The sequence below is a fragment of the Larimichthys crocea genome, chromosome I (assembly GCF_000972845.2).
Source record: "Larimichthys crocea isolate SSNF chromosome I, L_crocea_2.0, whole genome shotgun sequence".
In the NCBI taxonomy this organism is placed as follows: Eukaryota; Metazoa; Chordata; class Actinopteri; family Sciaenidae; genus Larimichthys; species Larimichthys crocea.
In genome coordinates this window covers 10,606,270-10,633,567 of record NC_040011.1, presented here as the reverse complement: position 1 = coordinate 10,633,567, position 27,298 = coordinate 10,606,270, and the positions used below count along the sequence as shown (strand labels likewise).

At 42.1% G+C, this 27,298-nt stretch overlaps 3 protein-coding genes and 6 non-coding genes across 12 annotated transcripts; 5 read left to right on the top strand and 4 right to left on the bottom strand.

The window, feature by feature from the left end:
* The first annotated feature begins 274 nt into the window (after window positions 1-274).
* rgp1 (GP1 homolog, RAB6A GEF complex partner 1) lies at window positions 275-24,038 on the top strand. Of its 3 annotated transcripts, none has more exons than XM_027281487.1 (10): window positions 275-502; window positions 20,352-20,412; window positions 20,582-20,697; window positions 21,690-21,823; window positions 21,996-22,079; window positions 22,192-22,341; window positions 22,478-22,624; window positions 22,781-22,908; window positions 22,997-23,174; window positions 23,321-24,038. In XM_027281487.1, exons 3-10 carry the CDS (start codon window positions 20,582-20,584, stop codon window positions 23,542-23,544), a joined length of 1,161 nt encoding a protein of 386 aa, XP_027137288.1. In that variant the 5' UTR covers window positions 275-502; window positions 20,352-20,412; the 3' UTR covers window positions 23,545-24,038. The 3 variants fall into 3 exon arrangements, with proteins under 3 accessions (XP_027137288.1, XP_027137293.1, XP_027137279.1); XM_027281478.1 differs by lacking the exon at window positions 275-502 and adding an exon at window positions 20,011-20,080; XM_027281492.1 differs by lacking the exon at window positions 20,352-20,412.
* On the top strand, window positions 3,189-3,261 carry trnak-cuu (transfer RNA lysine (anticodon CUU)). The gene has a single exon. It is a non-coding gene; the product is annotated as a tRNA-Lys (tRNA).
* Window positions 3,654-3,726, top strand: trnak-cuu (transfer RNA lysine (anticodon CUU)). The gene has a single exon. It is a non-coding gene; the product is annotated as a tRNA-Lys (tRNA).
* On the bottom strand, window positions 3,827-3,899 carry trnak-cuu (transfer RNA lysine (anticodon CUU)). Its single transcript has one exon. It is a non-coding gene; the product is annotated as a tRNA-Lys (tRNA).
* On the top strand, window positions 4,042-4,115 carry trnan-guu (transfer RNA asparagine (anticodon GUU)). Its single transcript has one exon. It is a non-coding gene; the product is annotated as a tRNA-Asn (tRNA).
* Window positions 4,457-4,530, bottom strand: trnan-guu (transfer RNA asparagine (anticodon GUU)). Its single transcript has one exon. It is a non-coding gene; the product is annotated as a tRNA-Asn (tRNA).
* Window positions 5,177-5,250, top strand: trnan-guu (transfer RNA asparagine (anticodon GUU)). The gene has a single exon. It is a non-coding gene; the product is annotated as a tRNA-Asn (tRNA).
* Window positions 5,630-19,880, bottom strand: gba2 (glucosidase, beta (bile acid) 2). 2 transcript variants are annotated; one of them, XM_027281467.1, is made up of 18 exons: window positions 18,945-19,880; window positions 17,996-18,699; window positions 14,625-14,716; window positions 14,355-14,470; window positions 13,791-14,009; window positions 12,491-12,730; window positions 12,224-12,326; window positions 11,238-11,391; window positions 10,912-11,037; window positions 10,639-10,823; window positions 10,028-10,132; window positions 9,834-9,941; window positions 9,574-9,725; window positions 9,332-9,438; window positions 8,555-8,697; window positions 8,356-8,465; window positions 7,677-7,868; window positions 5,630-7,275 (listed from the first exon to the last, which is right to left on the bottom strand). In XM_027281467.1, the coding sequence occupies exons 2-18, from the start codon at window positions 18,190-18,192 to the stop codon at window positions 7,051-7,053; spliced, it is 2,574 nt and encodes an 857-aa protein (XP_027137268.1). In that variant the 5' UTR covers window positions 18,193-18,699; window positions 18,945-19,880; the 3' UTR covers window positions 5,630-7,050. The 2 variants fall into 2 exon arrangements, with proteins under 2 accessions (XP_027137268.1, XP_027137271.1); XM_027281470.1 differs by lacking the exons at window positions 17,996-18,699; window positions 18,945-19,880 and adding an exon at window positions 16,734-16,859.
* A 106-nt stretch (window positions 24,039-24,144) lies between the features above and the next one.
* msmp1 (microseminoprotein, prostate associated 1) lies at window positions 24,145-25,880 on the bottom strand. The gene is made up of 3 exons (XM_019271588.2): window positions 25,522-25,880; window positions 25,338-25,446; window positions 24,145-24,804 (listed from the first exon to the last, which is right to left on the bottom strand). Exons 1-3 carry the CDS (start codon window positions 25,628-25,630, stop codon window positions 24,633-24,635), a joined length of 390 nt encoding a protein of 129 aa, XP_019127133.1. The 5' UTR covers window positions 25,631-25,880; the 3' UTR covers window positions 24,145-24,632.
* Window positions 25,881-27,298: the final 1,418 nt, after the last annotated feature.

The window sequence follows — 27,298 nt, the reverse complement described above, 5'->3', positions numbered from 1 at the left end:
CAACATAGTATAGGGCTGCCCTGAATGATGTTTCTACTAACATTATTTTTCTTGTTCAATAACTTTGTAGTTTCAATCTATATTCTGTTTTTATGGTGACTTTGTAACAACAACAACAACAACAACGTGACAGTGCTTCTTACACTTTGATGTAACAGTAGTATTCATTATTATTTATAATTTTGTTCCTGGACAAAGTTTACGACGTTTATGTCGGATTTTGTTGACTTCTCCGCCCCCTGACCTATCCATCATTCCCGGATGGAAGAAAAAAAAGACAAACAAGGTGTCTGACAGTCTTTACAGTTTCGTTTAACTTCGCCTGGTTTAAAACATGAAACTACGTGTATATATCGGGTAAGATTTTGGCCTTAAAGACATTTCTACGTGGTTTTATTTAAATTATTGATGCGCCAACCGGAGGTCCAGCACCGAGCACTAACGCTTGTCAAGCCGAAGTTTGAGACTCGAGCCGCCGTTAACGTCAAAGCTCGTCTTCACGGTAAGAAAGTGATTCATATCAAAGTAAATTTAAATGATTAAACTGTAAACAAAAATAGAAAAAGAAAGGCGCTAATTAATGTTGGGTAAAATACTGATATTAATGTAGGTTATTACTGCGTCACACATAGCTGCTAACGTTAGCGGCGCTAGTTTAACACATTGACGATAATTAGTACTAACTTGTTAGTGTTAGTTTGTAACTATAGTCATAAACCAGACTTATTCATTTTTACCTTTAATAATTTGTGTGTTTTAAGTGTGCTGAGTGATTAAACTGAAATATGGAGGCTATCGAGGTGGAGTCGGTAGTTAGCAGTCAAAGCTAATGTACTTTCGTGTAAGCACAAGGTCGATGGCGCACTTTCATTTTGAGCTTCAGTTCAAGTGTAACTAAACCCTCAAATCACTTTTTTAGAGATGACAAACAACTTATATGAGTATTTAGTATTGTTGCTGATCATATAAACAGTTTAGTATTTGAATTTTGCATATTCTGCTACAAATAAGTATAGCAAACTCCCTCTACTGGTTGAAAAAAGCCCAAAACTGCAGTTCCTCAAACGTCCACTTGAGGCTGGCTCCAGAAGTGAGTCAGTCTCCATAAGTCCCCATGTTAAAATGTCCAACTTCACAGCAGAAATAAACATGTTTACAGCCTGGTACAAAAAACAGTTTTGGTCTCTGTAGCTAATTTCCTTGTTCATGACAACTGTACTGAGGATGGATTTATATATAACTCACCTGTTCAGATTATATTAAGGCTTAAAGTTGTGCATAATTGACTCATTCTGTAGCCAGCCTCAAGTGGCCATTTGAGGAACTGCAGTTTTTTGGCACTTAGCTTAGCTTCACAAAGAACTTCAACTTTATTTATTTATATAGCACCTTTCATACAGAATTGTAGCCCAAAGTGCTTCACCGAGTAAAAGCAGAAATAGACAACAGCTAACAAGGTGTAAGGTAAAAGAGCAGTTGCATGAAAAACTAGAGATTAGAAGAAAAGTGAAAAGCATAAAACTACAACAACGAAACAAATAAGAAGAAAAATTAGGACCTATAGGGTAAAAAGCATAAATTAAGAACAGTTGCAGTAAAAAAAAGATAAGACCTGTACAGTAAATAAGCACCAGAGATAAAAGTAACAGGGAGTGATCAGCAGGGGCGCAGATAGTGGGTGTGTCAGGTGTGTCATGACACACCCACTTTTGAATGATGACCGTAGATCCGTCCCACCCACTTTTATGTAGCTTAACGTTTTGGGTTTTTTTTGTTTGTTTTTTTTTAAACTTTGTCTTCTTCAAATCTTTGATTCAAGCATCACGAGGAAACCAAATATGAATTAACATAATATTTGGTTTACGAGGTGTGTGCTGATGTGCATGGCGTTGTGTAACAACGCGTACGCATCAAGCAAGTGACTCGTTTGGACTGTGCAGCAAGAGTGTGGAGGTCGTCGTCGACTTGGTTGCCACGGTTACCAACTGATCATGGGACAGCTAGCTGCACGTTCAGCACGGCATGGCATGATGAGAAGGACAACAAAAAAGCAAAAGACTATTGCGTCATTTTTCAAAAAGTCACTTCTGTAAGTAAATTGTACTTTTTAAATATATACTTCATCACACCACATTGCATTCTGAGGGTCTCGAAGCAATGTCCTCTCGTGAAAGTAAAATCGTACGAGGCAAGAGACAAACTTTCGCCTTCTGTCTCCGCGTAGCCTGTAGCCTACATGTAAATACCTCGTTGGACATTAATAACGTAATGCCGTTTATAATGTTAATCTGACTTTCCTCGCCACGCACGAGCATAGGCCACTTGTTTAACAAGAACTGACTAAACGCACGTAGCCCACCAGTTTCTCAGCATTTTTAAAACGAGTTTAGCATTTTTGTGAGGGGGTTTCTGTGTGTGATGACAGTTAATAATTTGTAATGATTTTCATGAGCTACTTTAATATCATCATTGTCCTGGCCTGCAGGTAGTGGCAGTACGTGTGTGGTAGTAGGATTTGATATAATATTGGTTGAAATAAAATAATTAGCATATCCGTGTATGCTGGTTTTGGGTTCGACGGAGCTCCGTGATGTCTGGGCACAGGTTTGGCCTACACAGGATCCAGATGTGAAGTAGCAATGGAATGGTAGCTTAGTCAACATGGCTCCTACAGTGCAGTTTGTGTCCTGTGGATTAAAATGGAATAATCGCAAGAAGTCATGGTATAAGGACAACGTTTTAGGTAGGACGTTGGTTATTCATTTGCCCACTGCTGCGACACATGACTTGAGCTCATTTGGTTGTTTTGAAGCATTCCCTGAAGAAGGTTCTGCTCATTGTGCGCTAAATTGTATTTTTATTGTGCTAATACAGACGGGGGGGGCATTGGGGCAGCTTCGTCCCCCCAGTTTCTCAAACCTATCTGCGCGCCTGGTGATCAGGACATTTAAAAAAAGGTTACCGGCGTCTCCTGACTGTACAAACTGTGGGCTGTTATGTAGCCATACTGACACACACATCAGAGAAAGCCACTCGCTATCTAAGATAACATTACAACCCATTTACCATTTAAGAACATGAAAACAGCTATGAGTGTGCTTCAACAGACACAGAGAGTCTTGACAATAGGAGGCCATCTAGTCAGATGGCTGGGGCTTTTAAAACCCACTTTGAATGGTTGCATCATGGCCCGGCTAGCTCAGTCGGTAGAGCATGAGACTCTTAATCTCAGGGTCGTGGGTTCGAGCCCCACGTTGGGCGCTAATCCTTTTCATATTATGCACTTGTGTCATTTATGTCGGTATGTTGTCCCCTAAAACAAGCATCTTCTCACACCAAGCCACTTTTTGCTGTTTCTTGGTGGATTTTTTTATTATTCGTGTTCCACTGGGTTTTCTTGGACTCCCTGGTGTTGGAAGGACAATTGAACTACTACTACTACTTCTACTACTACTACTACTACTACTTCTACTTTACTGTTTTGGTGCATTCAGTGGAAACTAGAACCTAAAGGGTTGGTTGCATGATCCCACCCAGGAATTTCTTCTTTCTATATTCTACACAGTCTACACACAGGAAACAAAATCCTATGCATGTGGTTGCTGGTCTGGCTCAGCTATGAACAGGAGACCTTACAAATCCAGTTTCCACATGCCCGGCTAGCTCAGTCGGTAGAGCATGAGACTCTTAATCTCAGGGTCGTGGGTTCGAGCCCCACGTTGGGCGCATACGTTTTGAATTAGTTGAAGACAAATCAAAAAGACAAGACCATTGCTTTTATTTGCCATCTGTTTTAGATGAGTAGTCAGAAAAACAAAAAGATTAGCGCCCAACGTGGGGCTCGAACCCACGACCCTGAGATTAAGAGTCTCATGCTCTACCGACTGAGCTAGCCGGGCTGTATCAAGCCACGCCCCCTTGGTGTCATCTGGGACAAAGTTAGGTCGGCAGACCCTCCCCCCTCAGTTCACATCCCATCCCCCTGTCAGTGCACATAGCACATAGACAAAGACCCAGAACTGTGCAGCACATAGCGGCTTCGTCTCTGTGGCGCAATCGGTTAGCGCGTTCGGCTGTTAACCGAAAGGTTGGTGGTTCGAGCCCACCCAGGGACGACTATCTTTTGTTCTTAGCGTTCTGTAACCAAACATGAAAATCCAAATGCTGGTACTTTATGTTTATTGTGCTGTTGTTGCTGAACCACAGCTTGGAATTGCTTTTTGGACCATAGACGTGCCAATAATTTTACAGTTCATGTTGTTGTCAGTGATGTATTTTATTAAATCTATCAGGTTCCAATGATTAAAGATACAAAAAGCGTAGTTTCACCCACCCTCTACACCCCTCTTTGTCAGCCTCCTCCCCTCCCCCATTGTCCCTATTGTTTATCCAACGTCTTTTGTAGCCTTACTTTGTCTTCTGTGGCGTTGTGTTCAGGGGAGGAAGATAAAAGTCTCGTCCCTGGGTGGGCTCGAACCACCAACCTTTCGGTTAACAGCCGAACGCGCTAACCGATTGCGCCACAGAGACTGGTGATGCCATTGGGTAGAGGTATGGCTTATGACAGTTCACCGCTCTACAGAAGATGTAGACCATCCACAGATTGGATATTAATTGGAAAGGGAGCACACAGATACCTGGGTGTTAACCTGTCATAATGTGGCTGGTAGGGATGTGCCTCAGTTAGTCTGATGCGTTCGTGTGACTCAGATTGTTGAGGGATTTTGTCTGAACACAGCTGTCATACTGAGTACAGACACCAGAATTTAGTTTAAAGAGATTACGTCCCTGGGTGGGCTTGAACCCCCTCACATAAAGCCTACACCTAGTTTTCGTATTTACTTTTAGAAGTTGGACTGAATATTATGGCAGACTTTAATCATGGTATTTTAAATGTAGTTTAAGAGCATTGTAGTACTCAAGATGGGTCTTGGTCTCAAGACCACTTTTTGAAGGTCTCGTCTCGGAATCGACTGTGTTTTTTCTTGGTCTTGTCTTGGTCTCAGACAAAGAGGACTCAAGCCCACAACCACCAGGATATCACCAGTGTGTTCATGTCAATCACTTAATAATGTAGAGTTTGTTCAACTGAAAATACTTTTACACATAATATCCAGTACAAAGCAAATACCAAACGCAGTTGGAGGCCACACCCCCTCATATAAAACCTATAGAAGTCTCTGTGGCGCAATCGGTTAGCGCGTTCGGCTGTTAACCGAAAGGTTGGTGGTTCAAGCCCACCCAGGGACGCTATCTCTTTAAACTAAACTGTGGTATCAATACACTTAATTGCATAGTCAAACAAAATCAGGTGCATGAATCAATCACTGAGATCCAACCCTACCAGTGGATAGAAAAAGGCTAAGGAGTGTCTACAAAAGATACTACAGAAAGACCCCATAGACGTGGTGACTATATCACGGACTGTACCCTTGTTGAAACCAACCTCTCTCTCTTTCCTACCACTTCTTTTCCTATCTTCCATGGTTTGTGCCCTCTCGGGGACGTAGTATTTTGTGTTTAAGTAACCAGACAGCATCAAGTAAATGAGTAACCATTGCTCATCATGTGTACTTCATAACTCCTGGATTTTGTTTACATGTACATTCAATTAATAACACAACCAAGCTGTTGTTGTATCGTCCTTTATTCAGCATGATTGTCATGAGTACTGGATTTTATAAAACATAGTAAATGTTGCCACTACATTAATATACTGTAGATATAGGCCAACATGCAACAAGGCACCAAATTGCTATTTTAAAAAAAAAAACACCATTTCTTCATTTCAAACACTACTCATCTCATATTACATCACTTAGTACAGCATTCAAATTTAAGTGGAGGAAAAAGAAAGAGAAAGTGTCTATTTTTTAATCAACAAATCATGATTGACGGCCCACTGATGGACAATAATGACTACATATAGCTGGTATAATGACACAACAGTCCTTAAATAGTTAGCATATAAACTCGTTCCACGTATGCAAACAATATTACTGACATGATTGTAAAATGTAGTGCTTGCATGTGTGTGTACATGCGTGCAAACAGACAAGACAGTCAACTTTTAAATTAACAAACACACTAGCTATAATTTTGACATTTCCCGGGATCCACCCTACACTGCACGGCTTAAAAAAAACAACAATGATTTGCAACCATTTGCAGTCTATTGAAAAACTCTATAATGGCATGTCGATACTATCGATTTTCATCCAGTGGTATTGTTTACAGCTTTTACACAAGTTTTTGGTTAGTATTACAGTACAAAATCATGACTATAACCGTTTTTTACCTCAGTGCTAACATATATAACAAATGTCAAGCTTCAAAGCTTCCCTTTTATTATCAACAGTATGGTAGTGATAGCAGAAAGGTGTTGAAACTTGTCACAAGGCTGCAAAAGTTGCACTTATTGTTATTTAATCCTGGTGCTGTTTGTTTGATGTATTTTTCTATTAAATGATAAGAGGCTCACCAGAAACAATAAGGAGAAAAATAAGACATGTAGAGAAAAGTTTTGTAGATAGGTGATTCTTTGAAACAGTAAATCATGAGACAGGCCCTGCAAAAAAAAAAAAAAGTTTTCTTTTTATAGATTCATGCATTGAAAAGACAAAAAAAGAAAAGAGTAGATCAGCTGTTCAAATCAAACAAAATTGGTCAAGTATTTTAACTTGTTGGAGAACATGGTTATGTGTGGAGTGCTGCTGAATTCTTATTCATTGCGTTCTTTCTTCAGCAAGTAACCTAACGTTTCACAAATTTCAAACCAGAATATACTTGGCTGCAACGCTAAAAAAATTCAGTCAGAAGATTTTTTTTTCTTTAATCCATGTAATATCATGATACAACAGTAGCTAATGACTTTGTCAAGCGTAAACCATCTTAGTCCCGACCTCAAACCTCAAACGTCTAAACACCTGAAGCAAAACGGCACGGATGAAACGGAGCCCTGCAGATAGGGGTGGTGTCTGCAGTGTTTGGAGATCGTTTTCAGAGGAACTCGTTGTACCTTCCCAATCGCACCAGTCTGTTGGCTAAGTCCTAGCTCTGGTTTTCTCTCAAATCCTGCCTGTCTGTGGTCTTATCCTTTTGTGAAGTGTTCAAGGCTAGCTGCATGGCCCAGATACTAAGAGGCCTCATGTATGCTAGAGAGCGGTAGATGCCCTTCTCACAGTAGGCTTCAGGAGTCTGGAAGGCCATTCCCAGCTTCTCCCACACAGTCCGATAGCAACCCTCCGCCGTGCGCATACCCTCCTCCTTCATACCCTGTGACAAAAAAAAGAAAGAAAGACAGAGGCAGAGGCGTGAGTCAGTATTTCACTCCATGCCTCAGTCAATACCAGACAGACAGACAGCTAGCACATACTTTTAGGGTAGTGTCTTCAAACAAAAATCATATCTTTCCCTTTACTATAAAGCTAGAGTCGGGAGATTAACATTAACATTTGAATCTACATTTTCAATTCAAATATGACTCCTAACTGTGGAAAAAACAAATTTCTCCAATAACATTTTTTGAACCATATAAACTTTGAGGACTGAGTACTTTTTTAAAGTTATTCCTCAGCTGCTTAGGCGACACAACACTTTACAGTTGAATAAATAGATCTATGATTGTATGATACAGCTTTATTGATTTACTCCTGTAGCATCAAGTAGACACTTACTTCATGGATCATCGTGGCTGCCAGTCCATACACCACCCCGATCCAGACCTCGTCTGACTGGACACTAGAGCGGTCGGGCACTCCTTCGGGACGCATGCCGTTAACTGCCCCCATCTGGCCTCCAGCGAAGCTCATAACATTCAAGTCGAAGACAGATTTTAGTGCGCTCTGGATTTTTTCTTTTGGAAAAGCCTGGAGAGGAAGTAACATCGACATGAGGGAAGAAACATATGTTAGGTTACTATGTGCAAAAGGACATATTTTCAAGATTTTATATATATCAGACCCCTAAAAGGCTATTTTGCTTGTACATGTATTAAATGTTTAAAAATGGTCTTCTTTTGGGCAGCATTGTCTGATATCAACCCTCTGTTTGGAAGTGGGCTACTAAATATGTTTATGTCAATACTAGACTTTACAATAGAGCTAGTGATATGCTGGTAGGTATTAGCTTAGTGCAGATAAGGTATTATGTGTAAATGTTGACCACTAGATAAGAAATCGAAGTACAGAGATCAAAACTATGTTTATAAACAGTGCCACCTTTTACATAGTTTGTCCACAAGAGAGAAGTGACTCAGCATGTGTCATGGACACAATCAAAAATCAAAAATGTCTGCGATACATTACATTGATTGTAGGCCAGTTGGTACTTTGGGTTATTTCATGTTTAACTTGCCTGGTAGTCCTCCAACCCAGACGCTCTCAGGAACCAGTGACCGGCGCACTGGTCTGACATGACACTATTAGAAAGGTCTCTCCCACTGCTGTCATAGTTGTAGTACTTGCCTAGAAAATAGAAAATAAAATCTCAACTTAGCTGTGGAAATAACGTCAAACGTTCATACTGAACACAACAAATCGTTGTGTGAACTTACCGTTCCACAGCAGTTTGTCGAAAGCAGCACTGCCCCTGTCCAAGATGTCTTTGTAATGCTGGTATGTCTCCTCGTTGTCCACCAGTTTGGCCATCTTACACATCACACACAGGGACGCCAACCACAGCCCGCCACAGTACGCGCTGTGAAATACAAATAAGTTTTAAAAAACAAATCAGAGATGCAAATATAATTTGAATTAAAAAAAAAAACTGCGTGGAATACGAATGCAACCTTGTGATTGACAACTAATTTCAAGCTTAAACTAAAAGATGAGACGAGTTTAACCAAAGCCAGTAGGTTGGATTTACTTGGTTAGGTGGTGTAACCAATAAACCTAACTTTAAACTTTAAAAGAAAAAGCCTTGTGTAAGTGAAGTCAACACTGTGCTTGTCTTTTTCTAAGTCCTTATGAATTCTCCTTCACAGCTTCACATCATCAGTCAAAGTCTTTCATCTTTGCAGCAGCCTGTCACATTTAGAAAAGTGCTGCAGCTACACATTTTACATAATTATACACAATTTTACCCAATTTCCATTTCCTCCCCACCCTCCCTTCCCCCTGCTATGCAATTCAGATGTGAAGTTGTAAATGCAAATGTAACTCACTAGTTTATTTCACTGAGGAGTGATACATTTATCAAAATGGAAAGTATTCAATGCTTCAAGGTTCCTAATTTGTTGAATTTGAATATGTTACGTGTTGGCTCTGATGAGAAAGTATCACTGAGCATTAAGCGGAGTTACTTGTGTTACCATGTCTTTTCATCCGCTCACCTTGGTCCAGTTACTGCCCAACCATCATACGTCTGGTCAGCATATCCCGAGTTCTCTATCAGTCCATCTCCATCAAGGTCAAACTTCAGCTCTGATGCTATCACCGCCTAGCAGATAAACCAGAATAAGACAAATAATCCAGTATACCGAGGTTTGTTTTACTGCCACAGATGAAGTGCAAAGTACACAAAAATACCAATTTCTATGCAGTGTTAGTTTAAGACTACATCAGTCAGTTATACCTGGCAAATGGGCCACATGTCCCGCAGGTACTGTCTGTCCTGGGTGAGATGAAAGTCCCTGTAGACCTGCAGGACAAACTTCAGGTTCAGGTCTTTCCAGTCTGCTGTGTCGTGGATGAGGTAGGCGTTCACCCTCTGCCACGGCTCATCATCTAGAGACGAGAGAGTGATCATGTTTTACTGAGAAACGACGACTTAACTGAAACTTGTGACTTCCTAAAATTTAAAGACAAAGAAGAAGAGATTCTGTTTTTGCCTACCCGGGTCTCCGATGTCGTGCGGCACCACGTTTTTGGCCTTGACAGGAGAATACAGCCCACTCATGAGATGGAGCCTCTCTGTTGGGTCATGGTGAACCACGCTGCCAGCTGAGAGGACATTCATGCTGTAAAACTCGGCCCTGGTGTTGCTCTTTATCAAGTACACATAGCTTAGATAATAACACTTTACTCACCGATCTCATATTGCACACTCAAGGCAAGTTTGGGCCACAGCATGATGAGTGCAAAGGAAGCATAGAAGTGAACGTCGTACGTGTTGTACATTCTGTACTCCTGACCTGGGAAACAAAAGCACATTAGCAGATCTTTCTATGCACGTGTTGTATTTAGCTTTTATTTGCTCTCGTGAGTCACTTCTGGTTTTTGAATACAAAAGTGAGCACCAAAAATAAATGCCTCAACGCCACATTATTTTCAGTTCTGATCACATGGATGTTGTGGTATGAAGTGGAAATAGGTTGTAAGCATAATACTGGAACTGTAGGCTTGGCAACGAGATGTGTTTTGGTTACCAAGGACAGGACAGACTAGAAGAAATCCAGCTGGTTTTACTGGAATACAACATACTATGTCGTCTACTGCAATAAGGTTGCAACTAATGATTTATAATGATCAAAATTGGAAAAGTCCTCAATATAATTTCTCTTCAATTTCCTCATTTCTTCAACCAGTTTGACATGAAAATCCTCACATTAGAGTTGCTGTAAGCAGTTAATGTTTGTCATTATCACTCAAAGAACTGATCTAATTAATCGTTTAATCAAAACAGCAGCTTGTATTTTACCTTCTAGGTACGCAAATCGGCCGTACTCCTTGACAACAGCAGGCTGAGCTGGCAGCCCGCCGTCCTCACTGCGCACGCCACCGCTGACATCAGCGTCCTCTGGTAGCTCCGTCCACACCGTCCCTCCATCCACCACAAAGTACAACTCGTTAAACAGAGCGGACTTATACCAGGAGGGGAGAGTGCTGCAACACACAAGCGAATGTATGAGCCAACAATTATAGCTGGAAAACAGGATGTCTAACATCCAGGGGTTTCAAAGCTGTGAACTACCTGTCCTGTAGTATAGGTCTTTGCCACTCCTCGATCCTCCTCTCCCACTCTCTGTAGTGTGTTAGGGCGTAGTGACTGAGCGAGGGGGACGCATCCCCTTTGGTCCCAAAGTAACGAGTGTATCTCCTGAGGACAGAAAAGACACGAGCTGACGATGGCGACGGAAGTTCATCAACAAATGCAACAAATACCGAAACAGAAAACATTGTAGTTTGATTCATTAAAAGCATTTCAACACGTAAATTCACAAGTTTAAGGCCCGTTGCACATTGATGGGATAATAAATGTTTGACAGTGTCTCCAGCACCAACATACGGTAAATGTACCTGATGTGTTCCCTCTCCCTAGAGCCGAAGGTTATTATGGGCATGTCCCAGGCCAGGCAGAACTCGAGGGTGTTGCGACCCTGAGCCGCCACCGAGCAGCCCACAGCCAGCGCTGCTGCCACCTTCTCTCCCTTTGGCGTCGGCGGGCTGGATCCTAAGCGAGAGAAAGGGGAGGGGTGGTTAGCAGACATATCAAACTTGAAACTTTTACCCCGCACGACTTTGCAAATATGCAAAAGTTACTAACAGCAAAAATACTATGCAAATGTGATGATAATACCAGAAAGTGCATATTGTTACACATCTGCTGTGGTTTAGACCTCGCTCAAGTCTCATGTCTATTCACCAAAACCACTGAAGACCACAGATCATCATGCAGTGACTTACTTTAGTCACAAAACCACCAAAATGATTTGGTTTTATGTAACCCATTTTAAAACAGGTCACCCTATATCTGGTCCCAATGTTTAATACTCAAGTGATGTATTGCTATTGTGGGTGTTTTACTGAACTGCTACATTCATAGAGTGTTGTGCTTCTTCTACGGTAGTATTCAACATTCAATTCCTCCTTCTCTAGTTGAGGTGCCCCTACATTCTCTGAAGTTTTGGTATAACATAGATACCACCTTGATATGTCCCAATATATACTTGCATTATAACATCACTTTATTTAATATGGAGTAATATATAACACTAATCCTTTGACTCTAAGTATCTTTAAAAAGTCCATATGTTTCTCTCAGATCCTGGAAAGTCAGTATGTTTCCATTCATGAGTAGTGTGCACACCTTTCAGTTTGTTAGTCAGGTCATTCAAACTTAAATCTATCATCCCTTTAAGCTCAGCAGTCACACTTCTTTCTGTACATCTTCAGTTCTACTTCTTCTTTCCACTTCTTATTTCTCATTACTGCATCCTGTTAAGTAACTTAGATACTAATCTGAGTCCGTCTCATGCCTCCACAGTTCGTTTTAAAGCACTGACCTGTAGGAGAGTCCAGTCGCCCATCAGTGATGAGGTCAGTCCACAGGCCGCTGCAGGTTCCCTTTGGACTGAACGCCGTCTGGTGACTGACTTCCCTGTCAGGCTGTTAAAATGTGCACACAAACACAAATTTACAGATTTCACAACCTGCTGATTATTAAAAAAATCCACTTCCCAAAAATAACGACTATTGTCACAGATCATGTTAACGCCCTGGGAATTTTGTGCAGCTACCTGCAGCTAAAATTACAACCTCATAAATCAAACCTGTTCTCGGGCTGCGATGCTCAGAGTGTAAGGGTTCACTGTAGTGCAGTGATGTAGCAAGACCCCAGACACGGCCTCCCCCTCCTTCTCCAGGTGGAATGGTTCATTCCAGTGTCCCCCGCTCTTGTCGTCCTTGTGTCCCGACCCGTTGACCATAGTGAACATGATGGAGACATCCAGAGCGTAGTCGTTCTTGTTCTCCATGTCCCATACAAAGACTGCCACCGGGAGACTGGAGTCCTGTGATAACAGAGATGCCAATATAAATGTTTATTTTACTCTACAGAGTGTTTCTACTAAAAAGTATTCGAGTAGATAAAATAAACAATATTTCATTGATGCTCTTTTTATTGAGGTATTGTCAGTATACTATGATTTGAATATCTTACTCGTGCGATTGCTTGGCTGTTATGTACGGTAGGTTAAACATTAATAATTGTCCAGGGGTTCCAACATTTACTTTGAAAAGCTTGTGTGCTTTTCAGTGACTTCCTATTTAGTGTTTGGCCGACCTCATTGAAATGTTGACTTTTTAAGAGCCATGACTTATCATAAGTTGATGCTTTAATTGTAGCCCGACTGATAGTGGAGTTTTGTGGCCAGAACTGATACTGACATTTGAGAGTTTAAAAAAAAATACACTAACAATATTTCAACCATGTTTTAGTGTTTTTTGTTTTAACAAAAACAACACTTTATTATCTAAATATTTGGGCTTGTTTACCTTTATTTGATAGTGCCGGGTAAACTACTGGGGCGCCCCCAAAACCAACAATGTGGATCGCTTAGATTTGAAATTCTCGATACAAAGCAAACAAGATTTTTTACAGCGTAAGATTAACTTGTCAATGCTTTCTGGTGGACAAATCAGCTGACAAGAGATGCCTGCAATAAGCTAATATTTCCCCCAATTTATCTGTCTTGTTCTAGTCTTAAAAAAGGTATAGTTCAGGTTTTTTGGAGACTCATACATAAACAGTGTGTTACCTACAGTAGACAGCAGTCAGCATGCTCTATGTGCAGCTGAAGTGCTATGATTGAGACAATGTAGCACTAAGAGAAAGAGCTGTGTGAAAGTCTGCAGTGAGAATATGCTCACTATTGTGCACCCTTGAGCTGATATTTGTTTATGTTTAGTTGGGCCTTTTCTTATGTGGCTAAAACACATTTTTCTGCAGACCTTGTCCACAGCAGTGCTTTGTTCTGTCTGCTTCTCCAAACTGGGAGTGTGCTGACCCCTGCCACTCCCTCTATTAAAAGCCTGCGTCTGACAAAAGTATTCCAGGGTTGCCTCAGTTACCTGATAGTCATGGGGCATGACTGGGGAAACCTGTCTGCAGGTTAAGGTGACGTTCTGTCCCGGGAGGTGGTAGACGGTCCAGGCACGGGGGTACAAGGAGTGATAGAAGGCGTACTCTCCACAGTATCCCCAGTTCCAGCCTTGTAATGTGGGAGGGCGCTCCACAGATAGCACCTGCTGGTAAACGGTTTGCCCTCCACGCCGCAAACACACTGTAAACTAAGGGAAAGAAGCACACATGAGTCTTTATTGTTTGCGTATGTGTAGGTTAGGAGATTAGAAATTAATCATTACCAGGCTGTAACGTACTTTTTATTCTATATTGAATCTGCCTTATTTACATTTCTCAGGCTGGAGAATGATAAATGAACACTCCTTATGAAGTTTTTATGACACCTAGACCTGCCTCATAGAAATCTAGAGATAAGTGACTGCAGGGGTAAATGTTGGACTTTCAGATTCTGATAAGTCAGTGAATCATTGTATGGATGTTCCTGAACCACCACCAGAGCATATATAGATAGTTTTTTCACTCCCTTTAGCTAAATCATTCTGTTTGTATACCTGGTTTGCTGTGACAGTTTTGTAGTGGTACATCCCAGGGTTTAGCTGCCATCTGCAGAATTCCCCCCTCCAACCTCTCGTGATGGTACCTCCTCCGATGCCGCCGAGTGGAGCGCCTGTAAATTAGAGTATGGTGTCATGAAACAGATTAATGGATAATCCAACGATTTATGAGACTGAAGTCTGTGTGTTTGTTCACCACTGAGCTCTGGCAATCCCACTCGACACACACTGACTGCATGAAACTTGACAAACTGATGTTGAACTCACCGTATATTTGACGCAAGGGCTGTGCGCCAAACATATCGATGAACGGAGCTTTCTTTTCCACCCTGGTCTTCTTGTACCACCATTTTAGATACCTGCATGAACATATATAAACAGTAAATAACCATAAGTTGGCTGAAAACAAGCAAGGGAATCCAGAAATACTAGCCAGTCACGTGTTAGAGGGTTATGAAAAGGGGTTCTACAATTACCAATCACAAGCGTAGTTAATAAACCTGCCTTTTTTCTCGCTTGTTTAAAGCAGCTTTAGCCGTTTAGCACTCTGGACCAAAGCTGTAACAAACAGTGAACAATTTGCACACTCTCTCACACACCGAGGCCGAGAGAAAAGAGGGGATTGTACGACTGAATGAAGGAAGCACTTGTAAGATATGGGAGGGGAAGGTGAAGTCAAAGTGGCAGCTCGACTTTATCCGAGTGAGGTTATCAGTGGGAGTACGAGCATGTATGTGTGTCTATGTGGCGCAGTCGACATCAAGCCAGGGTTGTAGTGTAAAATATTAATTAGGTTATGTTACAAAGGCTCCTGTTGGAAAGAGGCTGGAGGCTTGGAAGATCCCAGGCATGGTAGATTTTCAGCTAATGAAGTAGAACACTGCTGTGTCAAGTTGAAGAGCTTTATTTCAGTAAACAGGCTAAAAAAAAAAAAAAAAATCAGCTTCAACTTCTAGTCGACACTCAGCACCTTCTTTCAGGTGAAGCTCTGTGACTTTAAACAGTCCTTGATGGGTCTCAGGCAATATTTAAGGATGCAAACGAGATGCTGACTCTCCCACTGCACAGAATAATCATAATACGCCTGAGGCAAGCTGACAGGTTGATCACTAACCTGTCGGCTTGACTAAGCAAAGTGCAGTGACTAAGCACTTACTTTGCAGGTGCTGCGGCTTCCAGTTTCTGAACTCTGACCCGTTAAATGTTCAAAAAGTCCCAAACCCAAAGCCGAGTGCTACAACTCAACAAGACGCTCTACTGTTAGTAGCATTACCGGCTATCATGTTTCGCCCTCGTTCTTCTGTGGTCGGAGCAGACTTGGGAGGAAACCAAGCTTTAAGATCATTTAATTCAAAATGATTGCCACAGGATATTAGTTAGCAGATGGTAAGCCATCCAGATCCTGAAGCGTCTGGTCTCATGAGCAGTCGTGAGTGTAGAGGACGGCCAAAACATTTGCCCCACCTCTAAGAAATATGGAACTTCATGTACATGTTCTTGTTTCGCGAACGTCTTCCGCCGTGACTTGTTTCTGTTTCACCTACACTTCAAGAAACACTGGTATAACAACCTAACATGAATGTAGTTCAGCAGCTCTTCAGTATCTGCATTATCCAAAGTCAGGGCAGGCACACGGCTTTGTGCTCTGGATTATGACCCTGTTTACACACCAAAGCAGTCAACGTGGGTTCCCCTACAAAAGGGAGAAAGATCCCGTGCAACTGCAACATTGCTGCGCATGACAATGTAGCACCTGACAGTATCGCAAACAATAACTTTACCGGGAAAAGCTCAGTCCGGAGGAACAACAATGGCCCCTCCGGTGAGGCTCCACTCAGGAGGAGATGAATGGGATCGGTTAAAGTGAGTCATTTGAAGCTATTGTCACGTTCTTGATGTTCTGCGGCTCAGCTGGAACACAAACAATTGTCCTCACACCGTGATCCAGCTCTGTGAATACAGGCCAACCTGAATCTAACCTGTGAACGCTCGAGCTGCCAGCAACAACCGGTGACACATTACCACTGCTTATGGGATCTTGTAGCACAATGACAGCAAAAAGTTTAAAGTTCTACTGAAACACAAGTACCATTGAGCAGATTTAGGTCGGAGCACCGATCCACCGATGAGGTACGAAAGCTTGTAGAAACTCAGTATTCGGACGTTCTGGTGCCAAAGAAATCAAGTTACTTCTGAATAGGATACGGTTCAAGATGAAGTTTCAAATCTGGTTTTAAATTTCTGAACTGATGAACTTCTACTGAAAGTTCCTATATTTGACAGTATGCCTAAATATTTGTAGACACTTTAGCCTGTGCAGTACAGGCAAGCGTTCAGTGTCATTCTTATTATAATAGTAATCATACATTGACTCACCCTAGGCACACCCCCACCTCTCACACACATAACGAAGAGCCGAAGGTGTGGTTCTACCTAAATCCTTATTCCACACACTCTCCAAACAAACAATCTCCTTTTGAGTAATGACTATTACATTAATCGATGCACAACAAATGTTGCCATGGTGATCAAGCCGACCTATAGACAGCCACGCCCACCCCACCCCTGCATGAGCCTGAGCGTGGTTGTTTCATAGAACCATTTGACACGTCTCCGAAAAGCCAAGCGAGGCAAATTTGTGGTTTTATCTGTTCACTGCTCCTGCGTACCTGCTTTGTCTCAGTGGAGCAGCTCTACCTCACTGCAATAGTGATGATTTGATGAGTTATTCTATCAAAGCTGCTAAAATAAGTAATGTTATCTGCAAAAATTATACCAGAGAAAGTTTTTCTTGGCCACGCGCCTCCACCATCCACTAAAAATCTGAAGAATGTAATACTTTGCATCTCAGATGTCAGCGGGTTGTTGGATAAACAAACACAAACCAGATCAACACATGTCGAGATCTGTGCTGGATTCCCCGCCCCCCCGTCGCCATCAGGTGACAATTCAGCTGCGAAGAGTCTTTGCTTCAGGCGTTTTTTGAGTCAGAGTGAGGAATAAAACAACACCCTCAACTAGAAGCTAACCTGGGACCCGAGGGGAAGTCTTTTAACACGACCACATCCTTTTGATGTAGCAGAACTCTTACAGACAATGCGGTAACACAGAGGAAGAATCACAAACAAGAAACACCGAGAACAATCTAACCCTGCCCTGATGAATGTTTCTTACTGTGTCACTGCTGTAATAAATGCAGACAATATCACGTTTTTTTGTCGACAACCTGTGGGAGTGTCAACCATTTACAGGATTGTAACACACACCCGCACCTCCGTTTGTAGGTTAAGAAATATGACACTATAGGCCAATACCTAGATTAGATTAGATCGTACTTATTTCATCCCACAACGGGGAAATTTACTTATTACAGAGTGTAATATATACGCTACAGAATTAAAGTAGAAAGGGCAAAACACATCGAACAGACAGAAGTATCTTATAACCTACACAATAAAACAAAACAACCTGCAAAACCTCCTCTAGACATTGCACCTTGGGACACGCACATAGGTTAAATAGTATGGTTGCTATGACATATGGCGGTGTCAACAGAGCAGAAGCCCTCCAGGGTATGCCCTGAACTTAATCTGTGCTACAGTGTTGTGTACTTTAAGGTGAGATCGCGGCTGTCTCACCTGATCCCGAGGCCGACGTGCTGCAGGACGTTGGACAACGAGACATCCTTGGCTTGAAAGGGCTTCCTCTTCTCCTTGAACTCGTGCGCCAGACAGATCCGCCAACCCTCCTTGGGCACGCCGTATCCCATTTCCTTAGGGACATACCTGCTCATGAGGTCCGCTGTGGATTTCTCACCCCACTCTGTCGTTGTCATTTTTATTTTCTTATTTTTTTTAGCAGGATAGGGAAGAAAACACTTGTGGTCGCGATCACAGGGAGCCGTCACCACCTTTCGTCAACACACGTCAGTTTATCGTGCCTTCGCCGTGGAGCACAGAGGAGGTAGCTGAATCAGTATGTGGATCAGTGAGCTGTATAGAGTCATTCCTGTATGGCAAACCGGTTCTGAGCTGGTCTGAATACCTGCAGAACAAGGGCCGACAGGTAAATGCTGCTTTTTTTCCAGGTAAGTGGTCCCAGGGCCATTATAAGGTCATTGCTGTCAATGCAAGCATGCACCCTCTGCAGCTCAAGAAGTTCAGTATCCTTGAGGGCTCTGATTTGGATTCGTGTTGTTGTTGTTTTTTAGAGATGACAGACCACCCTTTATCCTTTGCATGGACTCCGGATGTGTGTGCACAGTCAGCAGCTGGGGCTGGATTGATGGATGACAGCTAAAGACCAACAGGAAGTGTCGAGGATGCTGATCTCATTCAGTCACCTACAATGAGATCAAACAGGACAGACGAAATGGTTAAAAAAAAAAAAAAAAAAAATAGGGCCAAGCATCAGCTCAGTAACCGGCAGTTAGCTGCAAAGAAACTAAAACCATCATATCGCCTTAATAATTCATCATTTAGCGTTAGCTGGAAGGAAACTCTTCGCTTTAAAGACACTAAACAGTTACTGACTTTAGCTGACTTGCCATTAACAGCAGGAGAGAAGAGATTATTATTGTCTAAATACCGGAGAGACGTCGTCGTCATCCGCCGCTGCTGCCGCTGCTGCTGCACACCGACCTCTGTCAGAGCTGTTTAGCTTTAGCACGGCGCTCTATCAATGGTGTGTCGTTCGTGAACGTATGGTTCAATTTGAACTGATCTTTTTATATGACTCAGGAGTAGTCTCAGTGAGTGATTCGTTCACTTTCATGCAGCACGGTTCCCTCGCCACAAGCTCAACAGTAAATATAAATGTGACCTCTGCCACTTGATGCATGAGTTAGTAACATTTCTAAAGATTCAATTTGTGTGGGAACAATTCAGTTAAACAATTTCTCTTATGAACGGGCCAAACTCGTTTGGTTTTGACAGTGATTTTCAAAAAGTTTGTGACTTAAAATCTGGTATGAAAACGCAAATTGTACCAAACTTTTTTTTAAAAAAGAAGCTCAAAGTGCAAAAATAAATAAATAATTAATTCATATAGATCGGTCTTTTGTCACGTTTACATCGCCCACAACAGCGCTGCACTACTGAATGAACAAAATGACTCAAAAAAAAAAAAAAGATTTGTTCAATTTACCGTCCGAGATTAAGTGAACCGATTCAGTAAAAAGACTCGAACTTCCCAACTACGCTCTATAGGCAACTCCTTCATGTTCGCGTGTTATTTTGCCCTCACTTCGGTCTTTCGGGTTGCAAATTCTCGAATAACCGCCTCCTGTTACAAGATTCACGGCTCCAAACTTAAACCGAGCCTCTTAGACTTAACTTAAATTATAAGTCAAGCCATGGCTGGGGTGCTATTGGGGTCCAAATTTAGTAAACAGCCTGCTAGAACTGTGTGCCTGACGAGCCTGACTCCGGGATATAATGTACAAACTAATACGGCTGTACCATTTGAAGCGAAACAAGTGTGTGGGGGTGCTTTTATTGATTTCATTTATTGACAGGCACGCGCACATTTATATAAAGATTAAATAAAGGATTCAGTGTTATAAATAAAGGTTTATACAGCGGTTATTTATATATAAACAACCGTTATTTATATATAAATAAGTATTGAGCGTACGCCTCCCTACCAGTTACCATAGCAACAGCCCACCTCTCGTTGTCCGTGCCACGGGACGTTTTCTAAACGTCCGACCAAAAACTATCACGGTGACTCTTATTTAGCTGTTTTATTCTTTAAAACATGGTTTAATTTAGATTAACCCTCCACTAGGACGTTAAATAGAAACATATTTTTACATTTTTTGATATGTGGATTTGCCTGATTAGCAGTTTTATTTTCTCCTGGTTCGTGTTTGGCCGTGCAGCAGCGGATACATAGTATCTCTACATGTTGTTTATACTGTAGCTTTGAATGCTAGCTGGCCGGATGAGCTATGCCTAGTTCTTCTGTCGAGTTTTGTGTTGTTTTATCCGACAGGTACATTTAGGTGAGCCTTTTTTGGGGGAGTTGTCTTGCCTGCGTATCGTTTGAGGTCAAGGTATGTGTTCAAATTAGCTGTAAAAATGTAGTAAACAAGTTCTGTCTGCAGTCTGATAGCATGTAACGTTAGCAGCTGTAGTAGTATCTTTATGTAACAACAGTATTTATACTTTGTTCCCCTTGTTATGGATCGTGTCTTTACTTTGTAGCCTTGTTGCTTGTTGTAGATGATCGAGGTGGTGGCCTCCATGGCCCGAGGCCCTGTGTTTCTCGCCGGAGAGCTCATGGAGTGTCTCATAACATTCACCAACCCGATGTCCCACCTCTCCACCTCTGCCACCAGGTAGGATTAACCTCCTTTCACCTCTTTACTGCACATAGACACGAAGATACAACCGTCTGTCTCTACATTTATAGTGTACTTTGCAAAACAAAGTGCCTCTAAATCAACAATTGCAACAATTGTGTGATTAAGCTGTATCCTTTATTATGGAATTTTCTATCCTTAGGTAACACAAGGTCACGTGTTGGCCTTGAGGTCCTCAGCAGTTTTAGTTGTTTGGCTTTGAGTAGGTGCCACCAGATCTCAACACTGTGGTGGCCAGGGTCGAAGAGACCTGTTGCTGCCTTCCTAGTCATAATAGATAGCTTGCCGTTGACGTAAACAGACATCTGTGTCTCCAGACTAGAATATTCTGACAATAACACCTCCATGGGTAAAGACATTCTCTGTGACTGATTCTGGGCGTGTAGTATTTGTGGTGTTATCTTGGGGTTTAAAGTCTATCAACCAGGATGAGTTGGGCAGAATGTGAGACCGACTCAGGCACTTCTGATGAACTTTGAGAGTGTCTCTAATTCTCCTTGATCAAGCGTCAATAAATAATACAGCATAAGACATCAGAGGCTGCTGAACGCTTTCTTCCTTCCTGACCTCACCATTGACCTTTGACTTCAGCAATTTCTCCACAATATCCTTCATAACAAGACATTCTGCTATGTGTATAGGACCTTTTGACCTTTTTTGGAGTGGTACTGGTCCCCTTGAGCTAGGCACTGAATCCCCTCAGCTGCTCACAGGGTGCCTGCCCATTGCTCCACCATCTCTCTCCACATTTGCATGTCCCTTTTATATGTGTGTGGTTGTATTTCAGGGTTCAAATGCATGTAAAAATACTGAGTGAGAAAAGAATTTCCCCTCGAGGGATTAATGAAAAGTATCTCTTCTTCTTCTTCTTTCTTATGCAATCATCTTAGTTTTTGTCTAGTGTCTTGTGATTCAATCATTCAAGCCGTTGATTAAGTGCCTTTTATTTCCGGACTGTGTCCCATCAGTGAGATGCTGGCATGGGCCAGTGCCCAGATCCACTGCCAGTTTCATGCCAGTGAGAGCAGAGTGGCCCTGCCAGCCCAGGGCAACAAACAGGACGTCCAGGCTGAGAGCGACACGGTGCTCATCCCAAGTAGAGGTTAGTGACACGTCTAAACATAAAAGTACGTTTACATGAAGTATGTGTCGTGTTTTGAATAAGTCACCTAAACTAACAAGTCTTCAGTCAGAGGTTGAACAGCTTCTGGATACATTTCTTTAATCTGTAATATGCCATGAATTGCCTCAACACTAATTTCTTTCTTCTCCAGGAGAGCGAGGGCAATGTGTGCTGGACACACCGCCTAAGATATTATTCTGTGATCTGCGGCTGGATCCCGGGGAGAGCAAAACCTGTATGTCATAAACTATGAAAAATCAACTATTTAAATGCTTCATATCTAGTAATCCTAATGGCCATGTAACATTTTAAATAAACAGTTTTGTTTCTGTCCAATGATTCCACAGATTCATACAGTGAGGTCGTACCCATAGACGGTCCTCCTAGTTTCCGTGGTCAGGCGGTGAAGTATGTCTACAAACTGACCATCGGCTGCCAGAGAGTCAACTCTCCCATCAAACTGCTCAGAGTTCCCTTCAGAGTGCTGGTTCTGCAAGGTGAGTCGAAACGAGGTGTGTCACATTTCTTTGGAGTGAAAAACAGAATAAGTAAAACTGCAGCAACAACCAAATAAATGCTGGTAACAAACTTGGTCACACAGAGAAATCTCAAATGTTCTTATGTAACCTGTAGGCATGCCAGAGCCTCCATTTCCCCAGGACGAGGAGGTCTCACCCTCCAACCCGTTCCTGGAGGAAGAGGAAGCGAGCCGCAGGGATGCTCGGCCTTTGGAGAGAGCACTGGACATGCTGATGGTCACCACCTCGAGACGCTGCCCACGTGAGTCGGCCTCTCCGTCTCTCTGCTCTTTGCTATAGTTTGAAGCATTCTCTTATCTTACTCTGTTTTTGTTTCGCGTTTTATTGTCATATTATGTGCCATTTTATTCTCTTTTCTTTGAGACAATTGTCTTATCTTCCCTTTTATGTTGTGCAGACATGTTTAATATCACCAATGTGCGTGGGAAAGTGGCAAAGTTCTGCATCTTCAAGACCGTTTACAGACTCGGGGAGGACATCATCGGAACATTCAACTTCTCGGAGGGAGACATTCCCTGCTTGCAGGTTTGTCTGACGTTCCTGTTTATTAACATTATTTTTTTCTATTTAATCAGTGTATGAATTCTAACATTGCTGCCTGTATGTTTTCCAGTATTCAGTGAGCCTTCAGAGTGAGGAGGAGATCCAGCAGCAGTACCAGCGACGACCTGGACAGGCCACCAGTGTGACTGGACACGGACGACACATGGAGTCCTGCCTCCACACCGCCTCCAGCCACTTCTCTCTCCCCATCCCGCTCAACGTCACGCCGGGTTTCAGCACAGACACAGGTCAGTCAGCAGTAGACTGAAACACGTCCGTCTCTAAAGGGACGTTTCAAACACCACATTTATGTTTTATGTTATTTACTCACTGGTCTGATGGATACAGAGAGACTGTGAACTTAACAACCAATGTTTGACCTCTGTCTGTACAGTGATGCTGAGGTGGCGCCTGCACTTTGAATTCGTCACTGCCCAGGACCCGATGGAACCGCCCACAGTCCTGCAGAACCAATCAGAGGTCACAGTTTGGACCGGGGCGGAGCACGTCGACGTGGATACCTTCAGCTGGGATCTTCCAATCAAAGTCCTGCCCACCAACCCGGCCTTGGCGTCCTACATGTCCCACTTCACAGGGAGCAACAGCATTAATATCTGACTGTCGTATGTTTGAGATCATCGGGAGTTTGTGTTTTGTTTCTGAGGCAGACGTTTGCACGGTCATTTGTGTGTGTGTGTGTGTGTGTTTGTATGTGTGAGTGTAAAAGAGGGACGCCTTATTTTCTTTGCATATTAGCACAGTGGTGCACATTTCAGGAACAGAGTAGCATTTTTTTGTTCTCATTCCCATTGTATATGCAGAGCCAGTGACCGATTCTTGTATGCAACCTATGTATTTCCTTTTTCATATGTATCTTAACTTCATGTGCATCTTTCCTTCATAGACCTCACTGACCTCATGAAGTGCAACTCTCTCTACGGTTGATGTGCATTTCTGTATTTAATTTCCTTTTTTTCACTTCACATTTAATGAAATAACAGATTCTTAATCAAAATATTTTTACTGTTTAACATTTTTTTTTTCTTTCAGCTGTAATCGAGATGTAAATAATACTACATAATACAGAAATGAATTAAAAAGGGTGATTTAAATTTGATAGAGGACATTCATTATTTACACAAAGACATCTTTTCTCTTCGTCAACAAGATTTTTATTTAGAGGGTAAATGAGTTACAGCAGAGAAACAGGTCAAATTCAACAGGGATAGTTACATATATTAATGTACGTATATATTTGCTTATATTTACAATAAGTCGTCATTGGATTAGTTAAAAAATGGCATTTGGTTTAATAGAAATGGAAAAATGTTCAGATATGGAGTATGAAAAACATCAACAATCGCTATTAAAATAAAGTTGTGTAGCTCATATCAGACATGATTAGACTAATCTCTAATATCAAACATATTAAAAGTAAAGTTTCATCTAAGATGCCTAAATCTTTCTAAATTTGTTAATGTGGTACATCAAAAATCTGCTGTAAAGTTCTACATTTCTTTCTTAAATATGTTTTCACAGACTCACATTTCCTTCTTTGTTGATACAATCCAAAAACTACAGATGCTGTTAAAGTTTTATATTAGTACAGTATGTGTATAAAAGTGGTTATTGATATTTAACTAGAGCGAATATTGGTTTCACAGGCGAACAGATTGATCAGGTAGTCGCTGGTCTGAGCAGGTTTTCTACCCCTCAAGCTGTTGCTGCAGCTGGAGCGATCCGTGGCTCGGGTCCTGGATGTCCTCGCCTGGGGAGCAGGGCAGGCGAGGGTCGGCTGTCTGGACCAGGGACACTTTGCAGGTCACCGGCTCCACCCGCACCTGACACCATGCGGGGAAATCCACCGGCCGATGCACCCTGCACGGTTATCAAGGTAGAGAAGAGTTTTTAAAGCCCACTTACAGCTCCACCCTGAATACCCTGAATAAAGGCATACAGACTTAATACAAGTGTTTGGGTAACTAAGTACATTTATACAAAGCCCTGTATTCATGTAAAGTTTGACGTACTTGTACTTTACTTGATTACTTCCATTTTATACTACTTTATACTTCTTGACTACACGGAAAATCATCACAGTTTCACTGCACTGCATATATTTGACATTTAGTGGTGAATTATACTGCTGATTGTGAAATATTTAGTATTTTTATTATTATAAAATATGATAGATTATTGATGTATCCTATATCCTATCCTATAGCTTCAGAATAGGTTGTTTACAGCAATAGTAATTACACAATAATATAAAATACTGAAAGTTTCCCTCATAAAGACACATCACATGTGAAATAGCTTTTACTACTACGTTCAGTCCGTCTGAAGCCAGCTGCAGTGTGCTAACTGTGGGCATCTGGACACCAAACCACACGGGCTGTTTGTGTACTCACGTCTCACAGCAACCGACGCCGACAGGGTGCAGACAGGTGCACTGCATACAAGCGTTGTCCATCCAGGTTTCACCCAGTGAGTAGTGTCTCTCCTCGAACACACACAGAGCTGCAACACATGGTGATCAAAACATCAGAAATATGTTTTATTTTAAGACTAGGTTAGATTTTTAGAGCATCTCACCTTTGGAGTTGAAGTGGCACTCCATGGGTGCAGCAGATCCACCACTGGTCCACAGAAGAAACCCTGCAGCAGCGAGCACAAAGTTAACCCCGGCGAGCTCCATCTTCATCTGGTCTGGTCGGCCTCTGGTTCCTCTTCTCCCTTTGCTCTCTTATTTATACATCCTGAGGCTTTACAAGCGCGGCGTGGAGGTGGGATCAAGCACCGTCATGTGGCCCACAGGCCTGGCTGAAGAAGGTGTCAGCGGTGCCATCCATTGGGGAATGAGGAGGTGGTGGAATCTTGTATCTTGGCGCTGTTTTGGGCACTCTGGAGATCACCTCGCTGCGCTTCAGCGGGCATGAACCTCTAAAGTGATAGAAACAATGACACATCCAATGCGGTGACTAAGAGAGGGAAGGGTAGGAGGTGAGATGGAGGGCAGGGGGGGAGAGAGCGAGAGAAGGAGAGGGGTAGGATGGAATTATCAAACATGATTCATCCCCATTCAAACTCTCATATGGTTTTCCTGCCAGGTCCAGAAACTGAACACACAACACTTAGATTCATGTTTCTACATACAGTCTGCCACTGAAGTCACACAGACCAATTTGAGGCGAACGTTTCATAAATTAGAAACATATCATGCAAGGAGTCACTGGATGATTTGATGAGTATGAATTAAGTGCTATGGCCTAACAGTGACCAAATCTACCAGATTTTACTGGCGACGTCCACCCCTCCAGTAAAGTTTAGAGACTTGGTAAATCAAAGACAAGCCAATGCGGAAGTGCCCAAAACTGCAGTTCCTCAAACGTCCACTTGAGGCTGGCTCCAGAAGTGAGTCAGTCTCCATAAGTCCCCATGTTAAAATGTCCAACTTCACAGCAGAAATAAACATGTTTACAGCCTGGTACAAAAAACAGTTTTGGTCTCTGTAGCTAATTTCCCCATTCATGACAACTGTACTGAGGGTGAATTTATATACAACTCACCTGTTCAGGTTATATTAAGGCTTAAAGTTATGCAGAATTAACAGTGTAGACGCTTTGATTGACAGGTACAGGTGGCTTGTTTGAACAACGAGGCCTTATTCACAACGTCTGTTCAGAAACAATATGTCAAAACAATGTAACGGATATGTTGCCAGGAGACCAGTCTAGCGAGTAACGCCCTGTAAAACAAACATGTTGTTTCTATGGGTTAAAGCAAGAACAAACAAGATATAACTTGTTAACTGCTGGTGGACAGACTTTCTTTTGTAGGCTAGCTGTTTCCAATCTTTGTGCTAAGATAATCACTGGTTGGCTTCATCCTTGTATTTACCGTGTAAGCCTCTGGAAAAATCAAAGAAATGTGCATTTCCAAGGTCAGGAATGAATCTACAAGCTCTTTAAAAAGAACAACTATAATCATTATGAGATCATTAGGCTACTAAAAATCTAGAAGCTCAGATAATTCAATTAATATCCTTAATTTCAGTCTCCACATAAGCCCCAAAATCCATTATCTGTTACTTTACTCTATGTAACGTGCATGTCTTTGAGACCTTTGTGTCAGACCACACAAGTTTAATCCAGCAAAATGTGAAAAATATAAAATGTGATCTGACCTGATCATGCAGCACCGCCCGCCTGGGCCAACAAAACATTAGCTCATCTTCTTCCACTTGTTTGCTATCTGCAGCTCAGGATGCCAGATCATAGGAAAAAACCTCTCAAGCCTCTCACAGGAGGCCCCGGGGCCTCATAACATCAGGTTTTACATGTTACCCCCACAGTAGTCGGAGAGTGTTGAT

Coding starts and splice junctions, on each gene's coding strand:
- gba2 (XM_027281467.1), bottom strand. CDS start 18,192: ATGACAACGACAGAGTGGGGTGAGAAATCCACAGCGGACCTCATGAGC. Junction 14,717..17,995: donor CACGTCGGCCTCGGGATCAG/GTGAGACAGCCG, acceptor ATGTTCATGCAG/GTATCTAAAATGGTGGTACA. Junction 10,133..10,638: donor CCGATTTGCGTACCTAGAAG/GTAAAATACAAG, acceptor TTTGTTTCCCAG/GTCAGGAGTACAGAATGTAC.
- rgp1 (XM_027281492.1), top strand. CDS start 20,582: ATGATCGAGGTGGTGGCCTCCATGGCCCGAGGCCCTGTGTTTCTCGCC. Junction 20,698..21,689: donor CTCTCCACCTCTGCCACCAG/GTAGGATTAACC, acceptor GTGTCCCATCAG/TGAGATGCTGGCATGGGCCA. Junction 21,824..21,995: donor GGTGCTCATCCCAAGTAGAG/GTTAGTGACACG, acceptor TTTCTTCTCCAG/GAGAGCGAGGGCAATGTGTG.
- msmp1 (XM_019271588.2), bottom strand. CDS start 25,630: ATGAAGATGGAGCTCGCCGGGGTTAACTTTGTGCTCGCTGCTGCAGGG. Junction 25,447..25,521: donor GTGCCACTTCAACTCCAAAG/GTGAGATGCTCT, acceptor CATGTGTTGCAG/CTCTGTGTGTGTTCGAGGAG. Junction 24,805..25,337: donor GGCGTCGGTTGCTGTGAGAC/GTGAGTACACAA, acceptor ATAACCGTGCAG/GGTGCATCGGCCGGTGGATT.